General features: G+C 40.0%; 1 protein-coding gene across 3 annotated transcripts in view; it reads left to right on the top strand.

Moving 5' to 3' along the window:
* Positions 1 to 16,370, top strand: part of FAT1 (FAT atypical cadherin 1) — a 244,376-nt gene that overhangs the window by 187,778 nt on the left and 40,228 nt on the right. For all 3 annotated transcript variants that reach the window (XM_069744372.1, XM_069744371.1, XM_069744370.1), the window contains exons 15-18: positions 43 to 257; positions 7,124 to 7,261; positions 7,428 to 7,571; positions 11,215 to 11,412. In XM_069744372.1, the coding sequence (XP_069600473.1) occupies positions 43 to 257; positions 7,124 to 7,261; positions 7,428 to 7,571; positions 11,215 to 11,412 (695 nt within the window). The remainder of the gene's footprint in view (positions 1 to 42; positions 258 to 7,123; positions 7,262 to 7,427; positions 7,572 to 11,214; positions 11,413 to 16,370) is intronic.

The following is a 16,370-nucleotide window of genomic DNA, read 5'->3' as shown; positions in this document are numbered from 1 at the left end:
TCCTATTGAGCAAATTCTACGTAATTGTTCTTTTTCCAATAGGCATTCTCTTTATAATTGAAAGTCTGGACCATGAAGCATCAGCAGAATATTATCTGACAGTGGAGGCCACGGATGGTGGCACGCCGCCACTTAGTGATGTTGCCACTATCAGCATTAACATTACGGATATAAATGACAACTCGCCAGTTTTCAGCCAGAGTTCATATACGGCTGTGGTTGGTGAAGATGCCGTGTCTGGCCAGTCCATCTTGATGGTAATTTGTGTCCTATAATTTCTTGTTTTAAGTCTTTGAATAAAGGCGCCCATACACATTTACACAAAGTCAGCTGAGCCCACTCATTTCACTAATGTGTATATAGGCCTCGTGACCCTTCCCCAAATGGGATGACGTCAGCAAAAAGAAGGATCAGGCATGCTTAATTTCAACGCCCAATCTTTGTTCTCAGAAGTGTGTGGTGATGACTTACTCTACTTCGCCCCTTGAAAACACATGCAGGCTAGGCAAACATTCATCTACATGGAAGGTCAGGAGAAGTAGTGGTCAACGAAACAGCTATCAAAGGAATATGGGTGTCATAAAGGAATTCTGTCACTAGGTGTTTGATATGTAAAGCAGAACGATATAGGGGCTGATACCATGATTTCAGCAATGTGTCACTTTAGACCTAACAGTGCTCTGAATGCTGAGCCTTTTATAACCCCACCCACACCATTAATTGACAACTTTGTCTTCACTGTACAATCTCAGAAAATTGCTAATCAGTCAGGAGGACTACATGGAATGAGCCAACTATTCCTCTAGTGATCATCTCCTGGTGGTAAAACAGTGATTTTATTGAAACGGCAGTCAGTATGTGACAAAGCATTGAAATCAGGCTCTCTGCCCTTATATCATGCTGCTCTTGGCTCCCAAGATCTCAGTCTGCGCATATGGCCATTTTCCTGAAGTCACCTGCAGGAAGTCAATGGGAAGGGAACTCCGCTCACAGACGATATTTTATGAAAGCCCAGGGCCCGCAGCCTCTCACTGCTGGGACATCCCTTCCTCCCAGCACGTGGCCTGAAACATCGTCCTACTCCATCTGCCTCCAACAGCCTCCTGCAGCAGCGTCCCTGCCTCCTGTGACCTTGCTCCACCACAGGCGTTAAGCTACATTTGAATTATAATTACAAAAAAACTGAGTCTTATAAGATGAAAAATATGGTATATAGACTGATATAGATATACATTGTATATATATATATAATATAAAATCAATGTACAGCATGTCCATGGATGACTCGTAGATCTGGCTCATGACATCTCCCCATATCACCTGAAGCAATCAGATCACATGGTCTAGCGCACCCAGTTGGGGAGTATAGAGGGGCCTTACAAAGGGACTATAAAACATGACAGACTGCCAAGCTCCATTTTAGATTTTTACAGCATAGGGATAGTAGGTCAGAGCGCAAGCTCATTCCACGTAGAAATACAGAAAGGCCTAATCTGATTGTAGTGCTGATGTACCAGTTTGAAAATGGAAGTTGTAATCTCAGTCTGTGAATAATTATCCTAAGCTTATGTGATAGAGGCAGGTGCTGGAGCTGTACAGTCACTTCCTGTGATCGTGAATTGATTTGTCTGTGATCTACTGCAAACAAGAAGAGCGATTTAATGCCCCTCGGTGCTAATTTTGCTACTAATCAAAAATTAATACTTTTGTGCCACAAAATATTGAAATCCTCCTGTGACACGTACAAGCCATAATTTTTTTTTAAAGACGTAAACACAACTATCTAGCTCACAAAGCTTAGGTGTTGTAAAAATAGCGGTTTAATCTCCTGTGTGCAATTGATAGTATGTCAAATACATATACAGTGCAGACCAAAAGTTTGGACACAACTTCTCATTTAAAGATTTTTCTGCATTTTCATGACTAAGAAAATTGTACATTCACACTGAAGGCATCAAAACTATGAATTAACACATGTGGAATTATATACTTAACAAAAAAGTGTGAAACAACTGAAAATATGTCTTATATTCTACGTTCTTCAAAGTAGCCACCTTTTGCTTTGATGACTGCTTTGCACACTCTTGGCATTCTCTTGATAAGCTTCAAGAGGTAGTCACCGGAAATGGTTTTCACTTCACAGGTGTGCCCCGTCAGGTTTAATAAGTGGGATTTCTTGCCTTATAAATGGGGTTGGGACCATCCATTGTGCTGTGCAGAAGTCTGGTGTATATACAGCTGATAGTCCTACTGAATAGACTGTTAGAATTTGTATAATGGCAAGAAAAAAGCAGCTAAGTAAAGAAAAATGAGTGGTCATCATTACTTTAAGAAATGAAGGTCAGTCAGGCCGAAAAATTGGGAAAACTTTGAAAGTGTCCCCAAGTGCAGTGGCAAAAACCATCAAGCGCTACAAAGAAACTGGATAACATGAGGACCGCCCCAGGAAAGAAAGACCAAGAGTCACCACTGCTTCTGAGGATAAGTTTATCCAAGTCACCAGCCTCAGAAATCGCAGGTTAATAGCAACTCAGATTAGAGACCAGGTCAATGCCACACAGAGTTCTAGCAGCAGACACATCTCTACAACAACTGTTAAGAGGAGACTTTGTGCAGCAGGCCTTCATGGTAAAACAGCTGCTAGGAAACCACTGCTAAGGACAGGCAACAAGCAGAAGAGACTTGTTTGGGCTAAAGAACACCAGGAAGGGACATTAGACCAGTGGAAATCTGTGCTTTGGTCTGATGAGTCCAAATTTGAGATCTTTGGTTCCAACCACCGTGTATTTGTGCGACGCAGAAAAGGTGAACGGATGGACTCTACATGCCTGGTTCCCACTGTGAAGCATGGAGGAGGAAGTGTGATGGTGTGGGGGTGCTTTGCTGGTGACACTGTTGGGGATTTATTCAAAGTTGAAGGCATACTGAACCAGCATGGCTACCACAGCATCTTGCAGCGGCATGCTCTTCCATCCGGTTTGCGTTTAGTTGGACCATCATTTATTTTTTAACAGGACAATGATCCCAAACACACCTCCAGACAGTGTAAGGGCTATTTGACCAAGAAGGAGAGTGATGGGGTGCTACGGCAGATGACCTGGCCTCCACAGTCACCAGACCTGAACCCAATCGAGATGGTTTGGGGTGAGCTGGACTGCAGAGTGAAGGCAAAAGGGACAACAAGTGCTAAGCATCTCTGGGAACTCCTTCAAGATTGTTCCCGGTGACTACCTCTTGAAGCTCATCAAGAGAATGCCAATAGTATGCAAAGCAGTCATCAAAGCAAAAGGTAGCTACTTTGAAGAACCTAGAATATAAAACATATTTTCAGCTGTTTCACACTTTTTTGTTAAGTATATAATTCCACATGTGGTAATTCATAGTTTTGATGCCTTCAGTGTGAATTTACAATTTTCATAGTCATTAAAAAATACAAAAAATTCTTTAAATGAGGTGTGTGCAAACTTTTGGTCTGTACTATAATATACATACATATATATATATATATATATATATATATATATACATACATACATACATACATACATACATACATACATACATACATACATCCACACATCCACACATACCTACATCCACACATACCTACATCCACACATACCCTCATTCGGTACATTGATTTTTTTCCCTACTTTTCTTCTGAAAATTTGGGGTGCATCTTATAGTCTGAAAATATGGTACATGTTTTCTTCCAACAACAATAGTACCCTCACAATTCAGTGCTGTCCCCATAAAATACATGTATTGTATATGAGATGTAAAATGAACAGAAAGGTCAGTTTTAACTTGCATCTCATACCATCATATTTTGACCACCTTTTTGACATGGTTCTCCATAGATTAATATTAAATGGCATTGCTGTCACTTTCTAATTATTAGCTGGTGCCTCATTTATTTCACATCCCAGCTTTTTTTTATTAATGATAACGCCTCTGACTTGTACTAATGTCAAGCCCTACATAATTATTTGACATCAGGTTGAGACACCAGTTAGAAAAAGAGAACATTCACATTTAGTCACAGCACACATTTTATCAAAAGATTTATTTACAGTATTCTTAATTTCATGGTTTTTAAAGTTGAAGGTAGACATAGTCATGGCCAAAAGTGTTGGCACTTTTTAAATTGTTCCAGAAAATTAAGTATTTCTCCCACAAAATGAGGGCAGTTAAACATATTTTGTTATACACATGTCTATTTCCTTTGTGTGTATTGTAATAACACAAAAAACCGGAAAAAAGGCAAATTGGACATAATTGGACAAAAATTGCTGGCACCCTAAACTTTAATATTTGGTTGCCTACCCTTTGGAATAAATAAACTGCAATCAATCTCTTCAAATAACCATCAGCAAGCTTCTGACCTAGAATTTTGGACCTCTCTTCTTTTGTAAATTACTCCAGGTCTCTCGTACTTGAAGGCGCCTTCTCCCAAGAACAATTTTAAGATCTCTCCACTGGTGTTCAATGGGATTTAAATCCGGACTCATTGCTGGCCACTTCAGAATTCTCCAGTGCTTTGTTTCCATCTAGTTCTGGGTTCTTTTTGTAGTATGTTTAGGGTCATTGTCCTGCTGGAAGATCCATGACCTAGGTCACAAACACAGCTCTCTGACACTGGGCACTACATTGCGACCCAAAGTCCTTTGGCGATCTTAAGCTTTTATGATGCATTGCACACCTTCAAGGCACCCATTGCCAGAGACAGTAAAACATCTTTGAATCTTTACCATATTTGACCATAGGTAGAATGATGGGCTTTACTAAACGGTTTTATCTTGGTCTCATCTGTCCACTCTGATGCCATAGGTGCCATAGGTTGTAATCTTCTTGATTATGTTGTGCACTGTGGACAAAGGAACATCAAGATATCTGGAGATGGACCTATAACCTTGAGATTATTAATATTTTTCAACAATTTCAGTTCTCAAGTCTTCACAGTTCTCTTCTCTTTAGGTTCTCCATGCTTAGTGTGGTACATATGGACACACAATGCATGGATTGAATCAACTTCTCCCCATTTTATCTGCTTTCAGGTGTGACTATCATATTGCCTACACCTGTTACTTTCCACAGGTGAGTTTGAACAAGCATCACATGCTTGAAACAAAGTTGTTTACCCATTTTAGAAAGGTGCCAACACTTTTGTCTGGCCCATTTTGGGGACTTTGTGTGAAATTATGTCCAATTTGCCTTTTCTCTCTCGTTTTTTGTGTTCCAATACTCACAAAGGAAATAAGCATGTGTATAACAAAACATGTGTAATTGCAATAATTTTCCATGAGAAATACTTCATTTTCTGGAACAATTTCAAGGGTGCCAACACTTTCGGTCATGACTGTAAGTCCATTGACCACTGGAAGTAAAGGTCTAGATTTACTCACTTAATAAACGAGGTTGGTGCCACCTAGGAAAAAACTAGATAATGTTCATATAGTAACCTTGGGCACACATTAAGTAGAGAAGTCAGGTTGCAATTGAAAAAAGGTTTATTTCATCAAATTTAAATCAGGGATTTCACAACCAATGATTAACAGAAGAGAATTTTTTAGCAGAAGCGAACATCCCAACGTTTCGGCTTAATTAGCCTTTATCAAGGGTGCATTCTGCATAGTTGAAGACACGAACATGCGGCTTGACCACTCACCAAAAATGTGGCAAAATACAATTGTTGAATTACACTTTTTTTTTGCAGTAGGCGGAGCTATGCAAATCATCTCTTTCCACCCCAGTCTAATCCACAGCGCTTGGAACCTGCATAGCTCCGCCTACTTCAAAGGATTCTGGGTAAACCTGCTATTCTTTGTATTATGCTGCTTGCAAGTACTTTCCGTTTCAGGAAAGCATCCACTATGTATTTCCTTTAAGTAGAGGGCTTTTCGGTCTCTTTCATCCCGCTACATTCAGCCCAACTTGGGTCTCTCCCTAAGGTGGCTAGCATATATGTATAACTTTTTTTTTGCATTTTCACAGAACTTGGATTTTTTTCTCATTTTCCAGCACACTATATGGTAAAAATAATGGAGTCGTTCAAAATTACAACTTTACAAAATTACAAAAAACAAGCCCTGACACAGCAATATTGTCGGAAAAATAAAAAAAATAAAAAAGCTCTGGGAAGAAGGGGAGCAAAAACAAAAGCGGAAAATCCCAAGGTGGTGAATGGGTTAATAACCTTGGTAACTCTTGTCTGCAACCACTCTAGTTCAGCTATATCCTTCTTATAGAATGGGGACCAAAATTGTACACAGTATTGTAAGTGTAACCACACTAGTGACTTTTATAGTGGCAAAACTATGTTCTCGTCATGAGCATCTATGGCTGTCTTAATTGGTCCCATGATACATGGCTGCTGGTCATTAAAATTGACTTTGCCATTTTCTCATATGGCCAAGTCTCTTTCAGTGTCAGATTCGCCCAGTATTTTACCATTTTTAGTACATAATTATACATTTTATTGCATAACCTTACATTTATCAACATTAAAATTTAGGCATTAGGTATATTTTGTAAAAAATATAAATATGATCTCCAAGACTTTCATACTAATGCAGCAAGCGTGAAGCAGACCTACAAGCTGGGGCTCAAGAAGGAAGAAGCCCTGGAGATAGATAGTTGTGTTGAGGTTTTTGGTGGAAGAATGCGGGCACGTATTTCATTACAGTAATTTCAAACAATCGTGTTGAGAGATGTGTGATATTTATCCACCGTTATTGTCAGTTTCATAGACAAATATTGTAGGGTGGGGCTGGCATGCTGTAATTATACTCACATTTTTGCACCATTATACTTATCATCACTATATTATAATAATTATCGCCTCAGGATTTATATTTCAACTTCTAGTTTATCTGGCAACATTTCATGGAAGGATGTATCACATCACTTTTCGAGAACAATAGTGCAGGATGTTACATTGTATTTTGTTCCTTCGGGCACTTTTTCTGTTCAGTTGGTTGAGTTTATGAAGGTAACACGGAATGTATTGAAATAAATCTGCTGGGAGATCATCTAATAAGTCAAAACTGGGACACGAGGAAGAATTATTTCAAAAATGTTCACTACCAGAGTCTGCTCCAAATGAGAATGTGCTTTTATCTAGGTTGTTGCAGACGATGCCGATGGACCTTTGAACAGCCACATCCGCTACGCAATTACAGATGGCAATCTGGGGAATACCTTCATCATTGATCCTGTAAGAGGGGAAGTTAAAGTGAATAAACTTTTAGATAGAGAGAAGGTAAGTCTTGACGCATACTTTTTCTCCCAAGTGTCTTCCTCTAAAGCATTGTTACACCACCAGCATTAATTTAATTAATCTCTTTCTACTTTAACAAGTACCATCTTCTGTATCCTTCTATAATATTTTCATAATGACTTATACGATCCCATTGATGTTTGTACAGATTTCTGGTTACACTTTGACTATTAAGGCAGAAGATAATGGCAGTCCACCTAGAATGAACACCACAAGTGTTAACATTGATGTGTCTGACGTCAATGACAACCCTCCTGTGTTCTCCAAAGAGAATTACAGCATTATCATTCAGGTTAGTGTCAGATTATGTTATTTTTCTAGCTGTCTGATCATGAATTCTTCTACAAAGCTGTTAACCTTTAAAAGGAACACGCAAAATGCAGACAATGCACGCAAAAAAGAAAAATGAATGCAAAACGTTGTCTAATTTCCACTTTTTCTTTGATCCTGTTTTGACATAGATTACAAATTAAATTGGAAACCATACAGAATTCGGAAATAGTTTTAGGCAGGTGTGGAAAAATGCTGCAAAGTAAAAAATGCTTTCAAAAATAGAAATGTTAATAGTTTATTTTGTCAATGAGCTAAAGAGAAATCTAAATCAAATCAATATCTTCTGTGACCACCCTTTGCCTTCATCACAGGCAGGTGTATGATTAATGAGTTATACCAAGCAAATGATAATGATCATCATTTTCATATGTTGTTTGAAACTTAGTCCTGAATTCAAAGAGAAACTGTAAGAGGCTTAAAACTCGGTGAAAAACAACCAGCGTTTGCGACACAGATGAGGTTGGAGATAGTTTCTTGTCACGGATCATACACCATGAAAAGACTGAGCACAACAACAAGACTAAAGACCGTTATACAGTGAAGATAACTTGGCACTCAAATATGTTCTAGATGCAAATTTATTGGGTGCAAGCCATGTAAAATCTAGATGTTTCAGTCAACACATGACCTTCATCAATATTGCAGATTGCAGTGACAAGCAACAGACGAGACAAGCGGTAGGTAGCGTCCTAACTGCAATCCGCGTTTCTGAAGGAGGTCATGTATTGACCAAAATGTAGACATTTTGGATTGCTTGCACACAATAAATTTGTATCTACAACTTTTTTCTCTACTTTTTACCTGGGATAATATCCTACTTGGTCACCTGCGACAGGAGTGTTGTGATTACATCTTTTACGAAATAGTTAAACTGCATCAACGAGGTGGCGCCTAGGCAAACTGCTATTGTAAGATATTCTGTTCAGGCTCTTTTGAAGAAGCACCAAAAATAGGGTAACGTAGTGGACTGTAGATACAGTGGTCGGCCAAGGAAACTTGCAAAGTGCATCAGATAAAAGACATATCATGCTTTCTTTCTTTCAAAATCAAAAGATGTACAGCAGTGACATTAAGTCAGAACTTGCAGTAACAAGTGGACATGCATCTGTTGATTGGAAAATTTACTGCCAAAAAGCCATACCTTCAACATGGAAACAAGGCCAAATGACGCAACTATGTATGAAAATATAGGAAATTAGGTGCAGAAAGATGGCAGCAAAAGCTCTGAACTGATGGCTCAAAATGTAAAATATTTGGCTGTAATAGAAAGACAATTAATTTTTTTTGCAAAAGGGATGGAGAACAGACCAATGATTAGTGTTTCCAGACAACAATAAAGCAAGGTGGATGTTCTTTGCAAGTTTGAGGTTGCATTTTAGCAAAAGGAGTCGGGGATTTGGTCAAAAATAATTTATCCTCAATACTGAGAAATACAGGCATATACTTATCTTTCATGCAATACCATCAGGGAGTCTGTTCAGTACAAAATTTAATTCTGAAACATGAAAACAACCCCAAACATACAGCCAATGTTATTAAGAACTATATTCAGGTAAAAAGGAACAAGGAGTCCTGGTAATGATGGTTTGGTACCAATAGAGCTCTGATTCCAACATCATCGAGTCCGTCTAGGATTACATGAAGAGACAGATTTGCACATGCCTACATCCACTGAGGATCTGTGGTTAGTTCTCCAAGATCTTTTGAACAACCTACCTGCTGTGATCTTTATAAAACTTTTTGCACGTCTACGTAGATGAATTGATTCTTTGTTGCTGCTTTGAAGATAAAGGGCAGTTATACCTAACATTGATTTCTTTTTTTATTCATTTTCCGTTTTGGTGTTTGAAAAAAATTACACTGTTCACACTGTCTTTGAAAACATTATTACTTTGCATCTTTTTTTCCACACCTATCTAAAACGTTTGCAGAGTACCGTATAAGAAATGTTCTTTGCGTGTCTCTCATGTTAAGCCATATCCAGCCTTCCTCCCGTCTCCTCCTCAGTGTCCTGTGTCTGGTGGTAAGACAATCGGCTGTAGCAGAAACCTACCTGTTATGCCTTGCCTGCAGTAGAAAAAAAAAATCATTAATTTCAACCCCTTTGCTAAGGAGGTGGAACTACAGCAGGCCAAACCTGGAACTGATCGAAGAGATCAACCCCTTTTGTTCTTTGCATTAATTTTATAAGATTGACTGTTTCAGAATCACCCAGTAAAGGCTGTAGACTAAAAACAGTGAGGACAAGCTACGGTATATTTCTTGCTAAATGTATTCATTTATTTCTACATTCACTTCCTCTTTAAATAGGAATGGATTTTAGCATCCATAGAGGAGGCCCTTGGTTAATAGTTTTATAGAAAGGGAGACTATGGTTAGAGAGGCACTGCTTGTACAGCACATAAGGGAACGGTACAGAAACATCTTGGGCCATCTCCTTGTCCACTGTCCATAGCAGCTTCAATGTTCCTCTATGGTGCATGATTAGGTCTTGGGGACTAGCATATCATCTAATGCCATCAGTCTTCCTTTATCATTGTAGGTTACTCCCATATATGTGCTTGTATCTCGAGCAAGGTTACATCTTTCATTGACTGTCGTAGTAAAATAAATAGGAGACTATCATTCTATTGGCGATGAATATAATGCTATGATGAATGCCACGTTGAATGATGCTACAGAGATTACGCCCTATGATCAATCCATTCTACGTGTCCATTAGTTGTAATGCACATTTTCAGATTCATTCTTGGCTTTTCTGTAGGTTGCCTGTACTTTCCATGACCTTCCTTATTGTAAATCCTCGGTGTCCATTCAGTTCTCTGGGATTTGAAGGCAGACTATTTTTTGGTTCACTTTTTTTCAGAGCCTTGCTATATAGACTGTATGAATATGTTTAGTATCTAAATGCTGCCCTCCTCCTGAGACCCTCAGCCACCACCTCCGGAGTATTTCCTTGAGAAGAGACTTGCGTCTTTAGAGGGTTATTTTGGCAGCAGATGTATCTTCCTGCACGCTGCTCTTTTAATATCCACCCTCAATGTTTTTGTATTCTAATTCCCGAGTCGTCAGGAACCCGAGGCTTTGCTTTGGGCTGTCTATACTCGTCTTCCTTATTAGTCTGAAAGTGCCAATGGCTAAGCAAAGTTCTGCCTTTAATTTTGTTTCACACAAGTTGTGTTCTCGGAAAACTTAAATTAGTCCTAATAGTTTTTCCAGAGTGGTGTCTAACATAATCTTCAGGTGTCATTAATATAGGATTTCATATATAGAGGAACGAGCGGAAAAATGGATTTTTACCGTTTTGTCTTCATTCACGCTTTGAAGCCGCTGTTATCCTTCTTGATACTGTAACAAGCTCATTTATCTATGAGTACATTCAATTCAGGTTGCAGATACAAAGTGTCTTGTGTAATTTTCCTGTTCTTGTCAGTTTTTATGCTCGTCGTTCAGTCTCATTGGCTCTGTGAGGATCCATTCTCCATGCCGGTGCTTTCCTGGCCGGTAAAATTGTAAACTAAAGCCAGAAACTTGTGTCCACTTGTAGACAAATACATCTAGCTGTGACAGTATCATAATCGTCTAAAAAAATATCTCTACAGGAAAATAAGCCGATTGGGTTTAGCGTTCTGCACTTGGTGGTGACTGACAAGGATTCGTCTCACAACGGCCCTCCATTTACGTTCACCATTCTGAGTGGAAACGAGGATGACACTTTTCAGATTAACCAGCAGGGAGTGATAACGACGGCAGCCGCTCTGAACCGGAAAACCAGTGACCACTTTCTACTACAAATTCAGGTATTCCAGTTGTTAGAATCGTAGGATTTTTAGACTTGTATGATAATAATAATGCAAGCGTAACGTGGCGATAATGGAGGAATGGTAGGTGTCGCCATAAATTAGGCAACGATGTCTCGTGTTATTTTAAGCTATGTAAATAACAGTGTAGCTCCCTCTATTAAGTGCTTTTCTCATTACCGTTCTAACCTTGTAAGCAGGTATTGTAAATTTACTTATTCCGCCGTTAGAGGGTTATTCCCATTTTTCCCTTCCTTGGCTGAGATGGGAGCAACTGCTTCTAGGTGCCGGCCAGCAGAGGAGAGGTTGCATTAACAACCAAATGCAGCTGCAAAATATTAGTAGCAGAACTCCTATAGAAATGAATCAGCTTTATGGATATAGTATAGCACAGCGAGCTACATTGTTTCCACAACTTAGGAGTTACACAAACACCACTGCTTTTGTATGTCTAATTGATTTCTTTGGGAGGTGCACACACAGGGTCTAAGGGGTAACGTTTCTCCTTGTGGAGAGTGATGTGCCAGCTCTGGCATGCCAAGGTAAGGAGGCGTATTCGCCGTGCAATGCTCCTCTGTGAAATGTAATATGAAAATTGTCTATTCAGAGACAAAGTGGACTTGAACTCTATAGCGCCACCTGTTGAGTTGCCAAATTAGTTCTCATACTTTGCACTGATGAGGGCCAATAGCCCAAAACACTGTGTCTGCAAATTGAAATTCTGATTTGGCTTTTATCCTAAGTCATGTTGCAAGGCTCGTTAAAGAGTTGATTGTGACTTGTAGGATCGCAGCTTCCAACAGGTGGCGCTATGGAGTTCAAGTCCTTTTTCTCTCTGAGAAGGCAACTTGCACACAGGGTAGCACAGCTGTACTTACCTGGCTTCTGGTGCCCGGGACCTAGAAGAAGTTTTTAAGATCTCGGGAGACAACTTAAAGATTAACTCAAAGAGTTTTTCTCATGGTTCATCTTCAGGAGTATGCTGTATGCAACGCGCCTTGCATACAGTGACTACGGTTGCATTCATTCCTCCTGCGCCCATCTCTTTAGCGTGTACACAACCATCAGTATCTGATGAAGGTCCAGGTTTTGGGACTGAAACATTATATATATAATTTTCTGGATTGCCTACAATCCAACAAAAAGTTGAGCACATTTTCTTTTGGAGTGCCAAGTACTGTGAATATATTTTAAACAGAGTGGAAGTCTTCTTGAACACCACTTTTACAGAGGAGTGTCATATATCTACAACACTTCTGTCACTCCAGATCTATTCCCCAGCCAGCACCGCCTCCTCTTGCTTGACTAATGGCTACTTTGCCTAAAGTCCCACAGCATAGAGGCTGTCAATTAAGCAGGAGGAGGTGTAGCTTGGCAGAGAGTAGATCTGGAGTGACAGAGGCTTCAGACCTACAGCTTCATTTTCATAACAATTCAAACTCTGATTTTTTTTATTTATGGAGGAACAAACTGGCCATGTAAAGGTATTGCTTGACTTGTCTTTGAAAGAGCTGCCTACTATTATTGAAGAAAGGCGTGCGTCTCTCTCTTTATGATGTTTTTTGCCATTTACCTCATTGCTGGATCCTATGTCTATATAGTGCGTACTGCAGACTTGACTGTACTCATACATGGCTGGATTGTGGCCACTAGATACTGTTTATAGCTTCTTGTCCTTGTATTCTGATGGTATCGACACATTTTATGACTAAAATCGTATTTTTGACGCATGTTTCATGTTCTAGAACTGCCTTAAAAGCCTCCCATGATATTGTATGGTTAGGATATTATTACTAGTTACTTCCTACATTTTGTATTGCACTAAGCTCTAATATTATACAGTAGAAGACATGCCATGGAAAGTTTATGGACACGGAAAAAATTTAGAATATTGAGCAGAAAATGATTGTTCTTCTACCTAAGCACCCTGGAAAGTCCCATTGTCTGTTGTAATATCCCCAGACTCTGTCAGTAAATGGTAAACCTGTCATAAAATAGGAACTTTGGAACAATCAGACACACAAGCATTGCCCAACATAGGTGTAATGTCTGCCACTGTCAATAATGCGGAGGCTGTAGGAAGAAGCACAGATGATTTGTGTCACTGCATTCATGACTACAGCCGGTGATCAGAGGAAAGTGACAGGAAGATAGCAAGAAAGTAGAAGCCTAGCAGGCTGGGGCCCGCAAACTGAGATCAGAACAGACTGACACCAAGTTCCTTTTTTACCATAGGATGAGGAATAGTGAGGAATAAAGATTATAATCAAGACCGTTATACGGACATAATGACCAAAACTGCCCAGGAAATGTATACTCACTAGTCATAAATGCTACAAAGGCTTTTTCATTTCTTACACGGCCATAGAATAATGAGAAAATGTGAAGCCGAGACTTAGAAAAATGTACAATAGATTCAGAAGTGACCTAAAAATAAAAAAATACCCAGAGAGGACCGGCCACCTCCCCAGACATGTCTGTCTTAGTAAAAAACGGGAAATAACAACTCTGGAGCATCATTTATGCAGTTGTCTTGTGCTGCGCCTTTGTAATTCCTTCTAGAAGTTTAGGATTATAGAAGCTGTGCTTCAGTGTGCCCCACTGCAGAAATGAAAGGAGCTGTCAAATACAAGTATCTAACGCTGACAATGTCCTAGAAATTTGGGTGGCTAAAGCCTATCTTTCATGTTTGCTTGTAACCTTGTTGCCCTGGGACTTGTCCTCCTGTAGTTTTGCTTGCCTCAGTTGAGCATGCACATTTCATACCCATTTATCTTCTTCATGGTGCATCGATGGGTGCGCTGTTCCCACTGCACCAGGCTGGAAACATGCACTCCTCTCACCCTGCGCCACTCAGCTGTGTCATTGGCATAGGACTATCGCTCTCTTCACCACCGACGCTAAGTGGTACAGTATGGGCAGATGCAGCACACATGTAGCTTTTTTACCAAGACATATAGATTTAGATTGTAAACAGAGACCTGGGTGAGGAAACCAATAAAACTCCACCATGCTTCTTCCTGTGAGTGCTGCTCATGTTTCCTGTATGGCATACAGTATTATGAAGCAGGGCTGTGGAGTCGGTAAGCCACAGTTGCGACTCCTACTCCGACTCCTGGATTTTATCAGGTTCCGACTCCGGCTCCGACTCCGACTCCTTCATAAATGGCCAATTCGTAACAATAAATTTACTGTTGTCAAATATTAACATCGTGCTTATTCAGTTTCTCACCATCATATAAGTAATCAGACCACTTCTTACAGTCTTCCTCTTCTGAGTAGCAGCTGTGAGATGCTTGGAAGATGCACACCAAATATCTAGTCTAGAGGAGGAGCTTTACTACTAAGAATTTGCAACACATTTTCAGTTTCACACATTGTAAGTAGGGGGGTTGGGGCAGCATGAGGTTAACCAAGTATTAGATTAGACAAGGGCAGTGGAGAACAGTGACACACAAGAAGTAAGAAATGTCTCTATCTCCAGCAGAACTGCTTATCACTGTTGTTCATAGTTTGATAGAACATATATATTTGAGTAACATTTATAAAATTCATATGAAAGTTCAATTATGAAATATTAATACATTTTTTTTAAAGTCGGAGTCGGTACATTTCTACCGACTTCGACTCCAACCAAAACTAACTCCGACTCCACAGCCCTGTTATGAAGGAGATTTAGGTCGCAGGAATCTATTCTGGAGACACTAGTGGCTTATGGGAAATGTAGTTTCCCACAAGTAAACGGGGTCATGTGACCAACAATGAAAGGCCTTCCAAATTGTGCTGCAGAGTCATTAAGGACCTGGTGGCAGAAGAATTAGAAGTAAATCAGCTGGCGAGTATCTGATGTTTTATGTAAACTGATAACCGAGCTTTTAATTTGAAAAACAAAATCTGAGACTATCCCTTTAAATTGATAACTGGGTGTAACTATTCAACTTGACAAATGGGTGTGTCCTTTCACAGTGTGCCTCTGATCTGACAGTTTTAGGCTAGGTTGAGACTAGCGTAAATTTTCTCATCCTAGAGAATTGGTTCAGTTATGCAAATCACATTTAAATCAGTGTCAGCATAGTGTGATCCGATTCTCTCGGATGTTATCTGAGTGCAATCCATTGTTTTCCACGGACTCACATGGTTGAGTGCGATTCAAATATCAGATAGAACTTTGGTATGCTGCGATTTTTTTCCAAGGACCATCTCTTGTGCTCGGCTCCATAGAGGAACAGATTGGACATATGCTCAGCTCCATAAAGAAAATGATTGGACTTGTGCTCGGCCCCATAGAGGAAAAGATTGGACTTGTGCTCGGCTCCATAGAAGAAAAGATTGGACTTGTGCTCGGCCCCATAGAGGAAAAGATTGGACTTGTGCTCGGCCCCATAGATGAAGAGATTGGACATGTGCTGGGCCCCATAGAGGAAAAGATTGGACTTGTGCTCGGCTCCATAGAAGAAAAGATTGGACTTGTGCTCGGCCCCATAGAGGAAAAGATTGGACATGTGCTGGGCCCCATAGAGGAAAAGATTGGACTTGTGCTCGGCTCCATAGAAGAAAAGATTGGACATGTGCTGGGCCCCATAGAGGAAAAGATTGGACTTGTGCTCGGCCCCATAGAGGAAAAGATTGGACTTGTGCTCGGCCCCATAGAGAAAAAGATTGGACATGTGCTGGGCCCCATAGAGAAAAAGATTGGACTTGTGCTCTGCCCCATAGAGAAAAAGATTGGACTTGTGCTCGGCCCCATAGAGAAAATGATTGGACTTATGTTCGGCCCCTTAGAGAAAAAGATTGGACATGTGCTCTGCCCCATAGAGAAAAAGATTGGACTTGTGCTCTGCCCCATAGAGAAAAAGATTGGACATGTGCTCTGCCCCATTGAGGAAGAGATTGGACATATGCTTGGCCCATAAAGGCCAAATAAATAAAACATATACGGTATATTTTTAAATATTCCC

The sequence above is a fragment of the Ranitomeya imitator genome, chromosome 1 (assembly GCF_032444005.1).
Source record: "Ranitomeya imitator isolate aRanImi1 chromosome 1, aRanImi1.pri, whole genome shotgun sequence".
NCBI lineage: Eukaryota > Metazoa > Chordata > Amphibia > Anura > Dendrobatidae > Ranitomeya > Ranitomeya imitator.
This window is presented reverse-complemented; position numbering and strand designations above follow the sequence as displayed.